The sequence below is a fragment of the Branchiostoma lanceolatum genome, chromosome 4 (genome assembly GCF_035083965.1).
Source record: "Branchiostoma lanceolatum isolate klBraLanc5 chromosome 4, klBraLanc5.hap2, whole genome shotgun sequence".
Lineage (NCBI taxonomy): Eukaryota > Metazoa > Chordata > Leptocardii > Amphioxiformes > Branchiostomatidae > Branchiostoma > Branchiostoma lanceolatum.
In genome coordinates this window covers 13,755,925-13,775,192 of record NC_089725.1, presented here as the reverse complement: position 1 = coordinate 13,775,192, position 19,268 = coordinate 13,755,925, and the positions used below count along the sequence as shown (strand labels likewise).

At 41.4% G+C, this 19,268-nt stretch overlaps 1 protein-coding gene and 1 long non-coding RNA gene across 2 annotated transcripts; one reads left to right on the top strand and one right to left on the bottom strand.

Moving 5' to 3' along the window:
- Positions 1-3,573: 3,573 nt before the first annotated feature.
- LOC136434189 (uncharacterized) lies at positions 3,574-10,316 on the bottom strand. Its single transcript, XM_066426956.1, has 7 exons — positions 10,308-10,316; positions 9,955-10,052; positions 8,869-8,933; positions 5,962-6,348; positions 5,496-5,618; positions 4,958-5,069; positions 3,574-4,660 (listed from the first exon to the last, which is right to left on the bottom strand). The coding sequence occupies exons 1-7, from the start codon at positions 10,314-10,316 to the stop codon at positions 4,537-4,539; spliced, it is 918 nt and encodes a 305-aa protein (XP_066283053.1). The 3' UTR covers positions 3,574-4,536.
- A 4,016-nt stretch (positions 10,317-14,332) lies between these two features.
- On the top strand, positions 14,333-18,690 carry LOC136432110 (uncharacterized). The gene is made up of 3 exons (XR_010755452.1): positions 14,333-14,460; positions 15,211-15,394; positions 18,507-18,690. It is a non-coding gene; the product is annotated as an uncharacterized lncRNA (long non-coding RNA).
- The last annotated feature ends 578 nt before the right edge of the window (positions 18,691-19,268 follow it).

Below are 19,268 nucleotides of genomic sequence, written 5' to 3'. Positions count from 1 at the left end.
ATGTTTCCGTATGCAAATGCGTATGTGTGCATGTGTGTGTTCACACGGGGTATGTGTATGTATATGATTGTGCATGTGTAATTATGTTTGTTTACGTGTGTATGTGTGTGTATGTGTGTATTATGTGTGTGTGTGTACATATGTTTGTGTATGTGTGTGTGTCTGCGTGTCTGTGTTTGTGTGTGTATGCGTGTGTGTTTGTGTGTGTGTGTGTGTGTGTGTGCGCGTGTATGTATGTGTGTGTGTGTGTGTCACACGGTGTGTGTGTTTGTGTATGTGTGTGTGTATGTGTGTGTGTATGTATGTGAGTGTGAGTGTGTGTGTGTGAGTGTGAGTGTGTATGTGTGTGTGTGTACATGTGTGTGTGTGTGTGTGTATGTATGTATGTGTGTATGTATTGTGTCTGTTTGCGTAGTGTGTGTGCCAATGATCGGTATCCATGGAGGCATCACCATTCAATAATTAGCCATTGAGCGCGTAATAGTTTCACAATTAGGCATCATCAAATCAAAGAGGATTTTCCTTCATCTTCCAACTTACCTTGCCTCAGAGTTCTATTTCCCGTCGCCTTAGAACGACACCACTCCAGCTTGCTTCCCAGTACCCCCAGGATGACTCCAGCGACGAATATTGCTATGACAACTCCCGCCAAAAGCCCAAGGTCCAGTTGTGTGGGTGCCGGTGTGGTTGCAACTGGCAAATCCAATGGTGTTTTCTTAATGATAATGTACACATTAATGATGGGGCGTTTCGACTCCATTGTACAGATTGCAGGAATATATATTTTGTGAAACTTGAGAAAAATCGACTCCACCCGGCCACCTGAACGCCGCGCAAGTGCCGGAATTCAGACAAGCTTTTGCACATTCGTCTATTTTCTCTTTAGACGAAGAATTGGGGCTAATCTGAATGACTGTAGGTTCAAGTGTTGGGAACGTCGACTCTCGGATCGGCAGGAAATGGTCCACTGGATTTCCTGTAACAAAAAGAGGGGCCCTTTTAACTTTGTAACAAGTATTTGCGTTGACGCCGTATTAGTAGAATTATGCCTAATCCTTCCATTGAATAATAGATGAACCGTTTGAACATATTCTAGTAATTCTATTACATTTCAAACGTTTACCTTTGTTTGTTTATACTGAATGGCCAAAAGACAACCAGTACATTTTGTGTTGAACTAGTCCTTTACAATAACCAATACATAGCCGATTTGATTTGTAAACAAATCGCTCGTTTTCACATGGCACAGTGACGCTGCTTTCGCACTCTCTGAATATCGCTAGATACTGTACTGTATAATAAAGGGTAGATTCAGATCATTGCTCCAATCCTTCAATAGGGGCGCCGGTCTTTCAATGCTAAACAAAGATCAGTAGAGGATCAGTGAAATAGAAGGAAAACGTACGATTCAAAACAATGTAACAGCTACAAGGTATATGTGCGCTAGTAAGTTCCAGAGTTCACATAGCGTGACTTACCTGTTGTTTCGGCCTGACCGAGACTCGAGGCCACCATGTTAAGTACAAACGCGGCAAACATGACAGGAGCTTTCATTTTCACAGGGCGTCCTTCTGCTCTTGTGTAGTTCTTGCTTACTAGATTTGTTCCTTAGAATCACTCAAACACCATGTGAAGGGGCGCTGCCTATAAGAGTTTAGGTGCGGATATGAGGGGGCTAACATGCCCGTTTCTGTAGTTCGTCACCAGCCGTTAGAATTCTTACGTATACGTACGGCGTGAATAATTCACTTCCTTGTTTCGTGGAAGAGTCGCCTATTGTTAAGGTAATTCACCATGTTTCGTTAACAACGGTAGGACCGTGCCACTTCTGAAGTGATCTCAGAACGCAACATGTGACGTACTGGAGCGTTTCCGTTCGCCATGTCCTCGCCGATTGCGTTTGTTCTATTCTTGGATTTGACCGGGCACCTTCTTTGGCTACAGTAAATAAACATGTTTCCTTCATTATACTGACGATGGTACCGGAAGGTGGCAGGTTGGGCTAGGGGGCCTTGGCTGAGCACCCGGCCAGTACCCTCCAAGCAGAAGTAAGGTAGCCTGGTATCCAAACCTATCATAGCTCCCAGGTCTCTTCTGTCCTCTCCGCAAAAATTTGCGGAAAGGACAGAAGAGACTCGGGGTCTAATAAGCAGAAGTTAGGCTCTGGTTAGAATTTTGACGTCTTTTTAGGCGTTTTGTCGGCCTTTCATTTTTGGTTAATTTTTCAGGGTACATTGTACATATTGTATTGAAGAAAGACAGACAAAACTACAAAATGACGGCCAAAACAAGTCAGAGCTTAACTTCTTCTAGGAGAATAGAGTACCCCAATGCTTTCGCGACCGTTAAACTTAGACGCACCTGCTACTCTATATGGAATTTTGCAGACGCATAAAACTTCGCATGACGATAGAAGAATTATTTCATGAAAGAGATCTAGACGGTCACTAGATGAAGTTCAGCGGCGAATTGAAACCTGAAAAACTAGTAGCCTGGGGTGTGCCTCCCTGAAGGGTCTTTGACAGGCCCAGCAATGAGAAATCATCTTTTCACAGGTCACTCGTTTGACGTACAAAACGCCAGAGATAAACAAACCTGTCAAACGTTTCTTCTCTAGTTTACCGGCTGACGTTTTTCGGTCATGCATGCGTAAATGATAAGCATCTCGTGGTCATCTTGTTGATGTGATTCATGTCTTATATAGACACCGGAAGAGAGGCGCCTTCCTTTAGTTATTGCAATATCATTGCTCTTGGGGGAATACCCACGGCATACGCCGCAGATTCTATCACAAATATTACCACACCAATAGAGTCGATTCCACGTCACCGAGAGCGTTTTAAATAATATTTATAATAATTTTGAATTACAAAATAATATCTACGTGACATTATTTCTAATTTTTCAAAAAAATTGAATATGAAAATTTGAATTTATTTGAATTCAATGATTGTTTATACGCTGGCTGCTGTTTGGTTTATAGTAGCATGGTCGGCAGTCTCTACGGGCCCAGTCTGCTATTTTGACCTTTTGGCCCGTCTTTTTGGCTGGCATATCAAGTTATCGCCTCCCCATAGGGAGCGACCTAATCAAGCCAAGTCCGTAAAACCACCCCCGTGCACGCTAGTCTCCCTGGGCGGGCGGGCACCACTTCCAGTGCCGTAGAGATACCGGGGAACTCCCGATGGTATCAATGGTTTTAATGCATGATTGTGCTGTTAATGTTGTCATTTCGTTTACTAAGACTTGATTTACATCCTTACATCGTATTAGATTTCTGATCCCTGAATTGCCTTTAAGAGCTTTTAGTACTATACTTGAAATGCTAGAATTGTGTTTTTATGAAAAACCATGTGATACACTAATTGATGATATTTGTCATAGATTATAATGTTTTGTATTATGTTCACAAGTACGTTCACTTCATAATATTAGATGCAAGGTATCAGCAGCAGCCTATATATGTTTTTGTAAATTATGTAATCAATAGTTGATTGCATAGTACGTTAAAGCAAAACCCTGTTGACAAATGAGACCAAATATGGCAACAAGAAAGTTAGATTTGGGAGACAATCATATCAAATTCACGTTTATGACGAACGAACAGTGGCCAATGTCATGGCCGTGTATGGACTCCACATTGAATTGTTCTGAGATGCCGCGTCGATGTGATTTCTTGAATATATTCAAGTATGTTGCAGGGCAAATCAGTAAGCAAATTGCAATTAGTTTGTAGGGATAATGTAGAGATGATCAACAACATGTATCTTTATAACGTCACGGCTGATACAAACTTTATGGAATCGTCCTGGTTAATATGCAGAGTATCATTGTTGGTGGTTACTATATAAAAGGTAAAAAACATATAGAAGGTAATCTTTGATACATTTCATCCATCGTGCCTTGTTTTTCCTACAGTAATATGATTTAATGATTTAGAAAAAGACAGTCTGGTTGGATAAATATTCTTCTATATAGGTTTGCACTTTACTCTATTCAGTGCGGCCTATAGAATTACCAAGTTCTACATACAAGTTGCAAGAAATCACAAGCATGTAACAAAGCAGCATGCAAAAAATGAAACACTATGCGTTTGGTAACACCTACATTTTTTTGTCACGGTAAGCATGCTATCTATACAGAGTCAGCAACGTTCAACTTGCACGCATGTCCCCATATTCATACAGCTTCTCTCAGTCATAAGATACATTTGTGTAATAATGTCTATGACTAAAATAATTTGCTACATGCTCTGACGCCTCATGCAGCTAACTATAAACACAAACGAAGATATTGACAACTTCAGAATTTTGTTACATGAGCCGAGAGTGATGAGCGTGACGGAATGTAAATTTCATAGTTTAAATTTCTTTTACTGTTTGTTAAAATTCCTTCAAGACTAAACGCAAGGGTATCGTAATATATCTATGTATGACAAACAACAAGTATCACTGATAATATATACATATGTGCTAGAGGACTTTTTATCAAGATAACTTACTTTTACATTAATCATTGTTGTACAAGGCACTATATCTACAAATCAAGATCTTCCTTATCCCCATTGTCCTCGTCGTCGCTTGTGAGGTTTACACTGCGTGCCCCTTGCCATGTCGGACATCTAGGGAACAGTACAGCATCGCATCCAATGCCTTGTGGCCTGCAAAGTTAAACAAAAATTCTCTTCATACTAATAAAAGCAAGTGTGATTTCTTCTATCACCGCTCTATCTTTTTTTGGCACAATTGAATTGTTGTGTCGAGACTTACGGATGTTTATGTTGACGCGCCTACTACAGTACATAGAGGGAGATATGGTGATGTATACAATGGTCAAACAATAACAATTGTTTCTTCACCGAAGTACCTATCAACACAGACATTGCTACACATCGATATGTTAAGCATACAACATTTGCAAGGGTAATCAAACGCTTCGGTAAGTCATCAAAACTGACCTGTTTATGACCACCCAGCCTTTGCTGATCACCACAGGGAGTAGTATGCAAAGAGGGAGTCCAACAAGAGTCATCCCCAGAACTATAAACCCAAAGACTGTAGTGCCCCAGCCTGTGGTGTATAAAACAAAATACATGCTGCAATATCCAATACATCACAACACAGCACAACATCACGTGCACACAACACTCAGAGTCCACCTTGAAAATTATGGACGACGCAATGAATCGCACGTGTCTCTCGCCTTTGCCTCTATCCAGGTAACACACACACACACACACACACACACACACACACACATACACACACACACACACACATACACACACGCGCGTGCACACACACACACACACACACACACACTTACACACACACACCACACGCGCGCGCACACACACACAGGCACACATACAAACACACGTACACACACACACACAAGATGTGTTTATTGTTCGGTATGATATCAGGTTCAGAATCTAACATTTCAACATTGCTTGACTACTGTTAGACATGTAGGATATAATCAAAATGTTTTACTTGTCGTCTTCTCCGTCCCGTCGGCACATTCACACGTACAGGTTGGTAGATTACCTCTGGTTTCCATTCTGCAGATAAACATGTTACTGCCCGGGCATATCAGGGCACGACATGTTGGTGCGTCTGAAATAATAGTTTTTTTCCATGCATCACTTTTTTTCAGGAATAAGACACTGGAGAGCAAAGCAGGAACGGTAGTATGTTACGTAAACACAAGGTAAAAAATAAACGCTAATTGAAAAAAAATGAATAGAATAATGCGCACGTGCAATTCAGATTCCATGCACGGTATCTCTGTGTCAAATATGCAAAACCTCACATTAAATTGTCTGTCCTTACATAGCCCCAAAAAGAGTCGCCACAAGCATGTCTAATTTTTTTACTATTGGCAGTAACGCTTCAATGTCTTGCTTTCATCATCACGTAACGTTACCCACCATAAACCGAAACTATGAAGAGATCTCACCTGTAACACGTAGGAACGTTTTGACGTTGGCAGGGGTTCCATGAGGATGGAACTTCACCCTGACCTCTGCTTCGTACCAACCTTCATCTGACCGCTGAACGTCAGGCAGGGTCAGGGTAAGTAACCCTTCTTCTTCATTGTCCTCGATGACAGCTCTATCTCGAAACTTTCCGTGGCACACAGTAATCTGATTTGCCGTTTCACAGAAGTTGTTACGCCCCTCTTGCAGAGAAAAGATGGTCTTCCATACATACTCCTCTTTTTCGGGTTCAGGATGCACGTACTTGAATCCAAACGTCGCCGTACTGCCGACAGGAACGGTGAGGTTGGCATCTACAGCTAGTACTTGAGTCAAAACGACGTCGTTGACCGATCTCGTTCCCAAAGCTGAACATAAAAGAAAATGTACGTTAGTGTGGTCTAATTCTAAAACGCTCAAGGCACTTTAATTGTTGGGAGTGACGAACCTTTCCCAATATCTGCTTGTGGGTTATATTAGTCCAGTACTCCAGTCACGACCGAAAGAATTGTAGCAATTGGTCAGATTTGGGTGAAAGATTTGTCTTGTTCTTGTCCAATGTATTTGGCTACTAGACAAGTCTGGTGGGGGCTAACGTAATGTGATCACACAAAGCCAGACAAAAGACGTCAACCCTGAAATGGTTACCTGTATTCACTACAAAACACCTTCATTTCCGTCGTGTCGCGTTACAGTCATGTGCTTCGTACTAACATATAACAAAGAGCCGACTTTCACGTGATTGAATCAAATAAGTAAGACTCAGAGAAAGACAAAATGGAAAAGTCTTAGAACAAATACAAAGAGAAACGTTAAAGGTGCCAGTAATACCTGTATATACAGCCTGGACTTGTCCGACTGCCCATGCAACAATCACGGAACACAGGGAAAAGGCAATGATAGCTGACTGCATTTTGTTCGCGAGGGGTGTAGATTAAACAATCTCGAAAATTCCACCCTTTTTAAAGCTACGGTCACATGATAGCCAGATCAGATGATTCATGACGATATAGATCATACCACTACAAAGCGTTGCTCAAGTTTAGAAAAGTTTCCTTTTCTCTTCCTTCTAAATTCCTCCAAGATCAATATGGTGTTTCTATCTTATGTGTTACTGTAATTATAGTTACACCTCCGCCTTCTTTTTGATATTTCTAAATTACACATCCTGCCCGCCCTCGCACATCTCAATGAAAATGGAATCGTCCTGATCACGCCGATGGGACATGCACAAGTGCAGAGTGAGCGCGGCAAAACTGTGCCCAGGTACATGATCAGCCACGTGAGGGAAACCTGGCATGTCGTTGGTATTGTCTGTGACTAAATCCAGACAACTGTGTAATGTTGTAGAGGGTTGCAGGTTTAGGAACCGTGAACAGTAACACAAAATAGACTTTTGACCATGTATTTGCATCAGATTTGCCATAAAAAATCCCGATAACGCAAACGAAAGTAAATTCACACATCTTTGACAAGATTGTTGATCTACGCTAGTACTACTTACTACTACAGTCAAAAGGGTTTGGCATGATGCAAGATTAGTATTCTACGACTTCTTGATATGCCTGGACCTCTAAGTTAGGGTTCTTTGTGGCATGACTGGACGCAAAAAATGTACATATGTACTATGGGAACGTATGAACAGTATGAACAGTGCATCACTCAAAATGGGAAATGTTGCCTATGGCTTGCAGCGCTCATTTTGTTTGCGCAGCGACCTGCGGTCCAACTGCACCTGTAATGACCTGGTATTGACCCCTATAAATCCATTTTCTTATCAGCACGACAATATTAGCTCTGAATATCTGTATCTATGAGAAATTAGTATTGTTTTCCCTGTCTTCAGAAACAGAGTAACAGTACAAACGGCTATCAATCATCCATAAAGCTATTTGAAGATCTTAAACCTCCGCCTGGACTATTGATATTCACTGTTGCTAATATCCTCCATGTTACACCTACACAAAGCACGCATTCATGACCACGCCCAACACCTACAGCCCACCACCATACTGTCGTCATTATCACGAGGTTTACCTAGTACTGTACATACTTTTGCGTCATGCAACTGGAACGCATCTGGGGCCCGGGGACGCTTCAGAAAAGAGGGGAAACGGACAGTTACATGCAGCGCAGTTCAAAATTTGAAATGTTTCGTCCAACATGGCCAACGTCTGAATAGAAATAACGAGGAATCTGTACTCGTGATCATGTTTATTTAAATCATGCATTTTTAGATAAGCACGCTCACAAGGTCCTGACTCGGTGGTAAAGTTGGGCAAGCAGCTGGCTAGATCAGGTCTTATTTGTTTAGTCGGTTAACGACATTATCACCATTATGGAAGCATGTAACGTTAGCAGGTTCTCCCGCACAAACAAAGTCTGGTATTTTCCAGATCCAGCAACTTTTTGTGCCCAGATCAGGCATGATATATAGTTTTCTAGGGGAAAACCATACGTCACAGACTGCACAAGGCAAAACAACCCTCGTTTATGCCTTTGTAGAAAACAGTTTTTGCAGACTATACATATGTTTTTGGTACCTAAGTATTCAGCATTGACCTGTCCCAAGGCGAGCACTAAGCACAAAGTGAACGTTACAGTAGCCGACTCTATTTTCCTGCGTCGAAGCCTTGAAATGAGCAAAGCCTGGAATTCACGGGGTACCTCACCTCGTCAATCAAAACGTTTGGGAAGGTACCGTCCTGTTACAAAGTCTACGGAAAAATACCAAAATCATCTTATATCTATCCTTTTATTTTTAAATTTCACTGTATCTCTATTCCAACTTTCACTATTTCATATGACTGCCCTAGTGATTTCATGTCGCTTGTATTCCTGCCACGCCTCCTCAGTTTATTTCTATATATAGACTACGAATATCTCACCCCACTCCACCCCCGCCAAAGTCTGAAGTGGAGCCGTCCTGGAAGCGTGATATTGGTGCGCCCAGCTGCAAAGGGTAATGGTAACACAGATATATATGTGTTTGTGAGCATCATAGTAAAATTGATAGACCAACACTTTATCTACTATTGCTAGAGAATCAATCTTGCAGACAGCAAAGTAAAGGCCAGTTGCTGTGTATATATATTTCATTCAGCAGTTGCACATAGTGTTTCAGGGTTCAACAAAAGGTCAATGATAAAGCTTCCATGACGAAGCATTATGACATCAGGCAATCGTTATGTGTTGCTAGTATTTGCTACATTGATAGAACCACCTTCGTACGACGGACGCCTATGACGTTGGGCAGACCACAACAACACTAAAAACGCAGTTTGACGCGACAATTGGTCTTTAACTACACTGCGATGAACAGTATAAATCTGTATGTTAGGGACACCATACAGCTAGCACATTTTATAGAACAAATGAATTAGTCTTTTTCAGTTTTTGAATCGCATAGCTGAGATATTATTAGGCGTAAATTCCCCATACGTCACAAAAATAAATTGAATACATAAGGAGATACTTATTGGTATTGTGTGTGTGTTTTATCTTTTATAGAACAATTTCTTACAGGTTTTCTACCCATAAGTTATTGTGTTCAGTTATGTGATGTGTCAAACCAAGGTCAAACTTGTTAACGCTTGAATTAAAGTACTCGAAAATATATATGAATATCAATTAGAATAACTTATAACGTATAACGGTCGCTTTGAAAAAAAATCCTTTTCAACCTGTGGCAAAATGTGATGATATGTACATCACCCACCGCGAACTTAGATACATTTATATTATACGGTTCGACCATGAAACCGGATGTCCGCATGCATCTGGGCATGTCTGGACATGCTCCTGATAACTATACCACCTACCACCTGTACCTCAGTCACAGTCACAGTCATGTGCCTTGCCATCGCCAATTACATCATGCGCTCGCAATGCTTTGGTTTTGCTTACGTCATTGCTGCCGAGTTTGCGGAGTGCAGACGCATGAAGATGTGAAATACAATAAAAGTTGTTGGTACCTGAATGCCCAGGACTGAATAGTCCCATGGCCAAGGCCATCACAAATCTCAAAGTGAACGTTGCAGTAGCTGACCTCATGTTCGCCTGTAGGTAGTAACTGTTACATTGAATAAATGAGCCAAAGCCGGAAATCACTGTGTATTTGTATGGCGGTCACATGATTACTAGCCAATCAAAAGGGGGGAGGCTATTCCATTACAAAGTCTAGGGGAAGTGTCACAAACTATCTCACATTTCACCCCAATTCTTAAACGTTTCTTTCTGACCTATTTTCATTGTCAAAGTCGCCTTAGTAAGAACGCTTCACTCTTATTCCAGACATACGCACTCATTTGATTCTAATGCTGAAGACCACTGGCATGCTTGTACCCCTTGTCAATGGAAGCGTGGTCGTGCCAATAACACGTGACTGTGGGAAATTACTCAGGTGTCTGTTTGTGTATTTTTGAGAAAGAATGTTGACGCAAGTCAAATGCGTAAGCTATTTTCATCTCCATGAAAAATGGAGATATAGTTTTGTGTGTGTCTGTCTGTGTGTGTGTGTATGCGTGTGTGTGTGTGTGTGTCTTTGTGTGTGTGTGTGTGTGTGTGTGTGTGTGTGTGTGTGTGTGTGTGTGTGTGTGTGTGTGTGTGTGTGTGTGTGTGTGTGTGCGCGCGCGTCTGTGTGTTTGTGTTTCCGGACTACTGTAGACAGCATAACTCAAGAACCTCTTGATGGATTACAATGACATTTGGTATGTAGACAGGAGTTGGGAAGCCGAAATTTAGAGTCGATTTTGGGCCCCCTGGTATGTGACCTTGGTACTGCAGCAGAACTTCCGTTTTCTTGAATCCTTTGACCTGAATGTGCTATTGCCTTGAATTTTTGGTGGCAGATATCTTGTGATGTAATGAATAATTGGTGAAGGTTTGGGCCCCCTAGCGGCTTGCTCTGGTTCAGTTAGATTCAAATGACAATTCCCCCAGAACTGTGGGTCACGCGTAAACAAAGACTTTGCGTTTTTAAAAGGTCGGCTGTAAGGATAGTTTTATTTTGCCTAGTAAGGTTAGGTCTTAACACTGCCTTTAGGAGTAGATTAAGTGTTTCAACAAATGTTTTTGAAACAGAGGCAGGGCCGTTTTCTCAGCAAATCTATGACTCAGCGACAAAAATTACACAAACACAAGCGCAAGGCACAAGGCATTAGAAAAAGGAAGTTGACCTTTGCCGATCAAACATCCGCGTTATGTGCCTGGCTGGTGTTATCAGAAATGTAAACAAATCACACCTGTTTTGTCAACACTTGACTTTTGAGCGTCTTCTTGGCAAAGCAAACAATTTTGTGTGAGTAATCATATGCCCACTTACCGACCTAGATATATAGTATACTAGTATATGATCGAAGATACAAATTAAAGGAGAAAAATTAGACAATTTTCTCAAGGTACCTATAGATTATGATTAAACAATACTGTTAGGTACTACGTGAACTGTCAAAACGTTAAGATGTACATCATCACGCATGTGTTTATTACGAATGTGGACATCGAATTTGGATATCACGTCGAGAAGACCCATCTAGCGAAATCTGAACGAATAGCAATAACTTTGAACGATACCGAATAGGTTCACTGTGAATGTCTGCCGAACGGCTATAGCCGGTTGCGAAATTGGTAAATTACATGATACACGGTTCATGATAACCACCTGACGTTACTGCTTATATCTAACGTTACAAAAAAGCCCACCTGTCAAAACATTAGATAAAAACGTGCCCCATGTTTAAAAATACACCCCGAAAATACAAACACTCACAGTAATCACAATCTGTCTGTCCAGAGGCAAACTATTTCAGTTTGTTGTACATTTTCTGTCAACACCCAACTAAAAATCTAGGAACATTTGAATCGTGCCCAGACTGTTAATAACACATTTCGTGGGATGTTTGATTCATCATTGCCCTTCTCTGTTGCCTAACAATTATAAAATTTCAGTAACGTTAAAAAGATTTGCTCCGACTTGGTTACGCTAACATGGGGTCCAGATCTACAAAGATGATTTTGCACGACAAGGTGACCGCCAGTACGCTAACTTTGTCGCCTTCTGATTCCGACAACTGATGATCTAGACAAAAATGTTTAACTAAAAATGTATCATCCTTGATTGGATATTTGCGTACTTCCCGTTGTGGGTAAAACAAATTTAACGTAACGTTAGCTATTCGAACGTGACCTCACGCACTCGCCAATGACCCTGAAGATCGCCGTTTCTAGCCATAACAAAGTAAAGTACCAAGCCTTCTAATAAGGACCCGGGAGTATTTTGCTGTACTCCATTCTAAGTTACAGTCAAAATCGCCGTTGAGGATCTATAGCTATGTGTGCTGGAATATCATTAAGTAAAGTAAGACATTCGGGGCCTGGGGCAATCAAAAGTAACTGAAATAATCATTTTCAATTGTCGTCATCGGCCCGTGGGGAGGGGGTGGGCGGGAAAATAAGTTCAAAGGCAACACAATATATGAGACGCCAAGAAGGGGAACATGTGCGTCATCAGATATGCTTGGAACCTCGCAAACAAAAACAGACGCCATAGCGAACTCTCTGAAATAGCAGACCATTTGCATTTAACGTTATTATTAGTTTATCCTTTTATGTAGCTAGTGTGCTGCCCTTTGGTCACACTTCACTTCAGGATCTGTTGCTGCATTAACAGCACTAATCGCTTAAGGGTTTACAGGACAGGTATCTCAGCATTGCATTCGGCTCAGTTCGGCATCTAGTCGGATGAGTTCGGCTTAATTCGGATAGAAGTGCGGTCGGCAGAAAAAAAACAAAAGAAATACACTATACCAGATCTACGTAAATCCTTCTTCTTAGTAACGGTGTGTACTTCACGTCTTCATTGCCAACAGAAAATAGAAATGAATTCAAGACGTGTAAGTTATATGGCCTACCAGTCACGGCGCGTGATCCTTAAAGCACTGCTGTACTGTAAAACAAGAAAACTGTGATTGCTTATTCAGTACAGCTCGTAGTTCGTTGTGTCGTCATTCACAACTCAAGAGTAAGTTCCAGTGATGTGCATAACGGGCACGCCCACATAGTGGATATTAATTTCCACTTGAATAAAAGTTGGCTACCTTCAAGAAATAAAGGAATTCTTTACCTCTGTTGAATATAGGTGACATGTAACGTTATAGCCTGGAGTCCAGCCTTCTTAGCTTTAGTACGCTACCCAAGCTACGCTCCTCGTCAAGAAGGCTGGATCCCATGCAAGTAACGTTATGCATCCTTTATATTCACAGGGATATAGAAACTCCGAAAATGGGAAAAACCGGTCTTCATGCAGTGACATGGTTTTATTTTGTAAACATAGAGATGTACTAATGCTGTCACACACATGTACATGTACTAATAGTGTCACACACAAGTCTTTGGTAGCCTCTCAACGCTTTCTTGTGTAAACAGAGATTAGATTTACATCGTTAACTGTAAGAAATGAGTCTCGTCCAACAAAAGCCACCTGTTTATAGTAGATATAAGGAATTTTACACAGTTGGGTGTTAACTGGCCGAGTTATGACTTAAACTGACACAAGTTTGTGGGCCATGACTTTTTGTCTAAAACGTTTCGTAATTGGATTGCATTCGTTCATTCACTCTTCCTCAGTCACACACACTCACTCACTCACTCACTCACTCACTCACTCACTCACTCACTCACTCACTCACTCACTCACTCACTCACTCACTCACTCACTCACTCACTCACTCACTCACTCACTCACTCACTCACTCACTCACTCACTCACTCACTCACTCACTCACTCACTAGAAAATGAAGTACACTTTGTTCTGGAAAACTCACTTTACAAAGATTCTCTTTTTAGTACCATACTGCTAGACCAAAGGTATGTACATTTGACAAAGGAGGAAATGTTCGCATATGTCATAGAGTAGGCATAGCGTATATTTATTAGTATCTTCTCAATATTTCAATGCCTTTAGCCCTTGTTGGGCATGAATATTCAAGAAACTTCATTGTCATTTAACCTGCTTGAACCATGCAAAAAGTACAAAAAAGCTCTCAAAAGCGTGGCGCAACGCCTATACTGCACTTTGAAATATAACGGTGTGTAGTCAGGTCGTATCGATGTTTAAAAAAATTCAGTGCTAGCTTACATCTGCCCTACATAGCCAGGATTTGAAGTCACCTACTCTGAAAGCACGTGCTGCAAACTAAAGTTCATTTGTAATGTATTGCCCGTATTAACAACCAACCAACCGGCAATCGACGGACATGGGTGTGAAATATTCCTTCCTGCCCCTCGCGTGCCAGTAGATCGTCGTTATTTGGCTACTTTGCATTTGAAAGAACCGACTTAATGGTCGTTGACCTCGCTAGAAATCTATAGGGCCTGTCCTTGAGAGTTGACCCGTTTGACGTGGCACCCTCTTGTCGACGTGGCACATGCAACGACACCTTTTCACATTCGCCATTTTGGAGACTTGTATCTACCTGAGGTGGGTCTCAAAATCTTTCCCTACACATTTCAGCCCACATTTCCTCACATTCTCTTCGCACACATAACAGTTACCACCAGGATAGTTCTAGAGTGTGTGGGAGCATTTACAGACGATATTGAGGCCATGTTTGATGTCTTGTTCCTCGTTGCCCAAGGTTGGCAGCGAATCCACCAGTGTGCATCGGACATGGCCTTCTGTTCATTCTTGCAAATGTTTCTACGAACAGGTTGTTTCTGATACCGATATTTGGCTTCGAAGCAAGGAGCTAACAATCACTTCGCTGTCATTTAGTTAGTAGATATCTTGTTGGCTTGGTTTGTTGTGTTTTTTTTTGGTGTCAAATCACTGTAGTTTTGAATTTAGGGACGTGAAACTTCTAAACAGCGTGGATGTAGTTCTATTTAGTCAGTACTTTGCCCCCCTCCCTCCTCTCCCTCCCGCCCTTCTTTGGCCAAACCGCCCATTTTCGTTTAACCACATCAGTTTGGAATGGATTCATTGCCAGGCACACATGAAATACGTCGGAGACGTTCGTCTGAAAGTAAAGCCCAATTCAATTTGTACGTAATACTTGGAAGAAAAAAAGTGTGATGTCCACGTACATGTATCTCGTAAGTCACCAAAATGTGCTGTCACGAGTTTCAGGACGTGACAAACTTTATTCCCGAATGCGAAACATCAGAACATCATTAGCATAGCATGACGTGCCCGACCAATTTAGACAGAGTGCCGTAACTCTTTACTCAGTGCCGCGTGGCTGGGAGTTGGACGAAACTCTCTCCGTGTAGTGAGACAGGAAACTGACGTTAGGAACGGTTCCCGATTCTGTGCGCTAGAAGAGAAGTCCGAGAGAAAGAGGATGAAGACTGCGGTGGTGTTGGTGATGGTCATCCTGTTGGTCAGTGGTCTGGCCAACGCGGCACCGACAGAGGTAAGGCACCTATTCGAACGTTTATTTTTTGTTTTCTGTGGACTTCTATGGGTTTGTTCTTTGGCTTCAGTAACGTATAGCAGGAGATTTTCGAGTCTTACTCTCTTCTTTTCCATAAGTATTTTTCCTTTGTTGATAGCTAGATTGCGAACAAATTTCAAAATAACTCTGCCATGCCATAAAAGAGTTCCGCTCTGCTTTCGTTACTTGACACCTGACCATATCGTTGAAGTTGAAAAATCACATTTTGAAAACAAAACATTTCTTTCTCTGAAAGACCCAAAAATAGATTGACCGAAGGTCTAAGATTGACAAAAAAACACTTCCACACTAAACCTGACGGACAGTAGCATTAATTCGAGTCAACTACTGGTTACAGGGGTGGTACTTAAAAAAACTATCAGAAGTGTCTGTTAAGTGCCAAGATAGTGTTTGTTTTCCAGACTGTGTTCACGTTCGCACGGCTTACCGCGTCGTCAAGTGACGTTAACACACTTTGGCTTGTTCACGGGTATGCCCGAATAATTGTGTAGAATGTTTGTTCACCCGTCACACTGGACTTGAGTCGGTCGTCAGGCGGCTGTCTAAACATTTCCTGTGATAAGTTTGGGCCAGCTTACGGGAAAGATAGGCTGCGACAGCAATTGTTTTCGACATCCATCCAACTCGCAAATCTCCATACACGACTGTATCTGAATGGAACTTTGGATGAAAACGTCCCTTGTAGTGTAAGGCCGTAAGTATGTCCAAGGAGGTTTAAATAGGTTTTAACCTCCTTGGTATGTCTCACCGTGCGGCAATGGCGGATCTGTCAGGCCCTGCTGATGCTAGATTCGTGAGAAAGGTGAAACGCAATGCCATGCGCGGCACATTAATAATATTGTTGTTTTTGGTTACAAGAATATTCGTCAAACAATGACTTGAAAAGGTAGCGAGATACGTACCTCCAAATTTTCGAAGTCAACTGTACATCTTGATCACGGAATGACCTAGTCTCGCGAGAACACGAGACTAGGACGGGGCTTGTGAAGATCGTCCTGCCTCCCCCGCCTCTTTGTGTTCTCGCGAGACAAGGTCATTCCGTGATCAAGATGTACAGTTGACTTCGAAAATTTGGAGGTACGTATCTCGCTACCTTTTCAAGTCATTGTTTGACGAATATTCTTGTAAATGTGATTATACGTGACTGATGAACCTCTTCAACGATATTATTGTTTTTTCTTTACGATTTTGTATTCGAAGTCTTATGTTGTGCCCACTTGCTAGTGTGTTTGCCAGTATAAACTAGAAAGGCGGCGGGAATTCTTATTGGGTACTTTATTAGACGCTGTCAGTGTCTTATAGGAGGGGCGTCCGGGTGACATAATTCACGTTTCGATGTCCAATAAATTTCACATCATTGGCTCGTTCTCATTTGAATGCACAAATTGCTGTCGCCAGCCTTTACGACTTGATATGAGCCAAATTAAGGGCACCATCGATGCTTTCTTCATTTTGTCACAATACGTATCATGTTTCACGAAAAATGCACCACAAGATGACTTATGGGTTTTGACTTAGAAGAAGTTATGGCAATGGGTGGCCTAATGAGTCATAAAAAACGGCTGTCGCCTGCAGAGACATACACAATTTAAAAAGCAGCTGCAGCCGAGAACGTAAAAATTCAGTTCAGAGAATGACCGGTTAATTGGCGAAACCAGCTACCGAGGCCCTCCGACAAATCACGTCAGATCGCTCCTGTCACTGTTCTTGTACGCTGTGCAAGACGGTTTATGCCTGTCGCCCAAAACGGTAATTTCAGTTACCGTTTAAAGTAAGACGTTCCTGACATTAAGACATGGCACATGTAAGGTGCCAAACTGTCGTTTTTATGACGACTTAAAGCTTTTCTGACTTTTAAAATGAACAAATAAGAAGTGTTTGCTATCAGTTGTGAACCACCACATCGAACAAATGACAGTACAGTAATGAATGTAATTTCCGTTATCATAACATTGTTTGATGCTCTCATATTCCAATATTCTACTCTTTCTTCCAGATATTGTTTCCAAAGTTAAATTTTTAAAAACCTCAAGACAATAAGTAATCTATAGCTTATAATCAGGAACTAGAAAATAAATTAGGGACAAAGCACTGATCGTACTCTAGGACTGAGACTGTGAGGTTACAGTTTCGCATGTGTCTTGTTTAATTGTAGTTCATCAATGGATATTTCCAGTGGAACACCATAAGCCATTCCCTTGTTCTATTTCCAACGCCTCCTTCAAAAACAGCGCTCGACGGGCAGAAATGGCCGCCGCTTGGCTGGGAATAATGGGGACTGAGCTTTTGTTGAGTTTTTTTTTGCCCTGAAACCCTTTCATAGCGGACCAAAAAAAAATGCTATGCCTTCATTGTTTACGGCTGTATCCACCAAGTAGGGTTGTTTGAGGAGGAGTAAATGTAGTTGGTGGCCAGCTGATGCACGTGTAAGACAGGGCACGTATATCTGTGACAGGGTTCACAGTTCACACTGTGTTGACTGCATGAATAACAGCTGCATGATCTTTGGTAATCAAATATCAAAATGCATTTCTTCCACTTCCCGTGTCACTGTCAAATTAATCAGTATCACGCACAAGCACGGAAGAGGCGGAATTCTGCACTACCGGATTTCGCAGTAGTTAGCAATGTGTTACAAGGTCCATCCCCTTGTATGAGCGCCCGAGTTGTTTTCTTTTTCATTTCGTTTTTTTTTCCCTTAGCATTGATTCAGCTAATGCAGTGGAAAACCTGTCACAGGTATACGTACCCTGCTTAACACGTGCCATTTCTGTGCTACTAGCGCTTTTTGACGGAGGTGTTCCATATAGATTAACGACTTGTTCTACTAACCCTGACCTTTACTTCCTGCCAGTCTGGCATGTCTGACTTTTGCGATCATCTTCCCACTCACTTACTTTCTTCCTGCCACTCTACTGACAACTTGTACTCAAATACCTACATGCACACAGCAATATTAACAAACAGACGTACAAATTTACAAATCTAAAAGTCCATACTTGGTGTCAATGATATTTACAATGACTTGTTGTGCCCCGCTAATGTCAGTATCCATGTTGTCCCTCTGTAGGCTTCAGGCGTGATAGTGCCTGATTACACGGTTAACATTTCGCAACAATTGGGATTAATGAAAGCTGGGAATTTCGTCATCTTCGACATAGAAGATGGGCTGGTGCAAGTGAAGGAAGAGTATTTCCTCAGACCAGAAGACAATTTCAATGTAAGTTTCCTATACGTTTCTTATATTTAGTGTATACATCGCTACTATGCTGGATAGATACTTTAAAGTTGAAATAATCGGCAAGTTCATTATCAACAGAAAATGTCTGATTTTGTAATTCCGTCACTTTGTAAAAATGTGTCCCCGACAATTCTCGGAATATTGCACAGGATTATATATATCAGCAGGATAGTGGCCAGATAATCATCTAGTACTTGTAGTAAATAAATGTTTTTTTTTCATTCTTGTTAGTATCTTTCTAACTGGCTTGCTTACCTTATTAACATAAGTTTCCTGACGACAGTGTAATTTTTTATTGATCGATCGAATATGATTTCCGTTTTGACATCGTTTCAGATTCCGTCCTTGGTTTCGACAAGGAGGTTTAAAATCAGATAATAAACCACCTTGGTTTCAGGTATTTTCTGTCTACATGTGGTACATGGCTTGGACATGTTTGTGGTGTCTGTCAGAAATGGGGTTAATGCGTTTTAACTAGTATAGGTAATAGAAAGCAGAGTGTATAAATCTTCATCAGCATAAACTTGATGCAGTTATGACTCGTTCCCAGAAGAAGGACATCAAATATTATAGTTGTGAAGGACCAGCATT

Excerpts from the sequence above, each read along its gene's own strand:
- LOC136434189 (XM_066426956.1), bottom strand. Across the intron at positions 6,349-8,868 it reads TTTGGCGGGGGTGGAGTGGG|CTTTGGGAACGAGATCGGTC; the intron begins GTGAGATATTCG and ends TTTTATGTTCAG. Across the intron at positions 5,619-5,961 it reads AACGTTCCTACGTGTTACAG|ACGCACCAACATGTCGTGCC; the intron begins GTGAGATCTCTT and ends CTATTATTTCAG.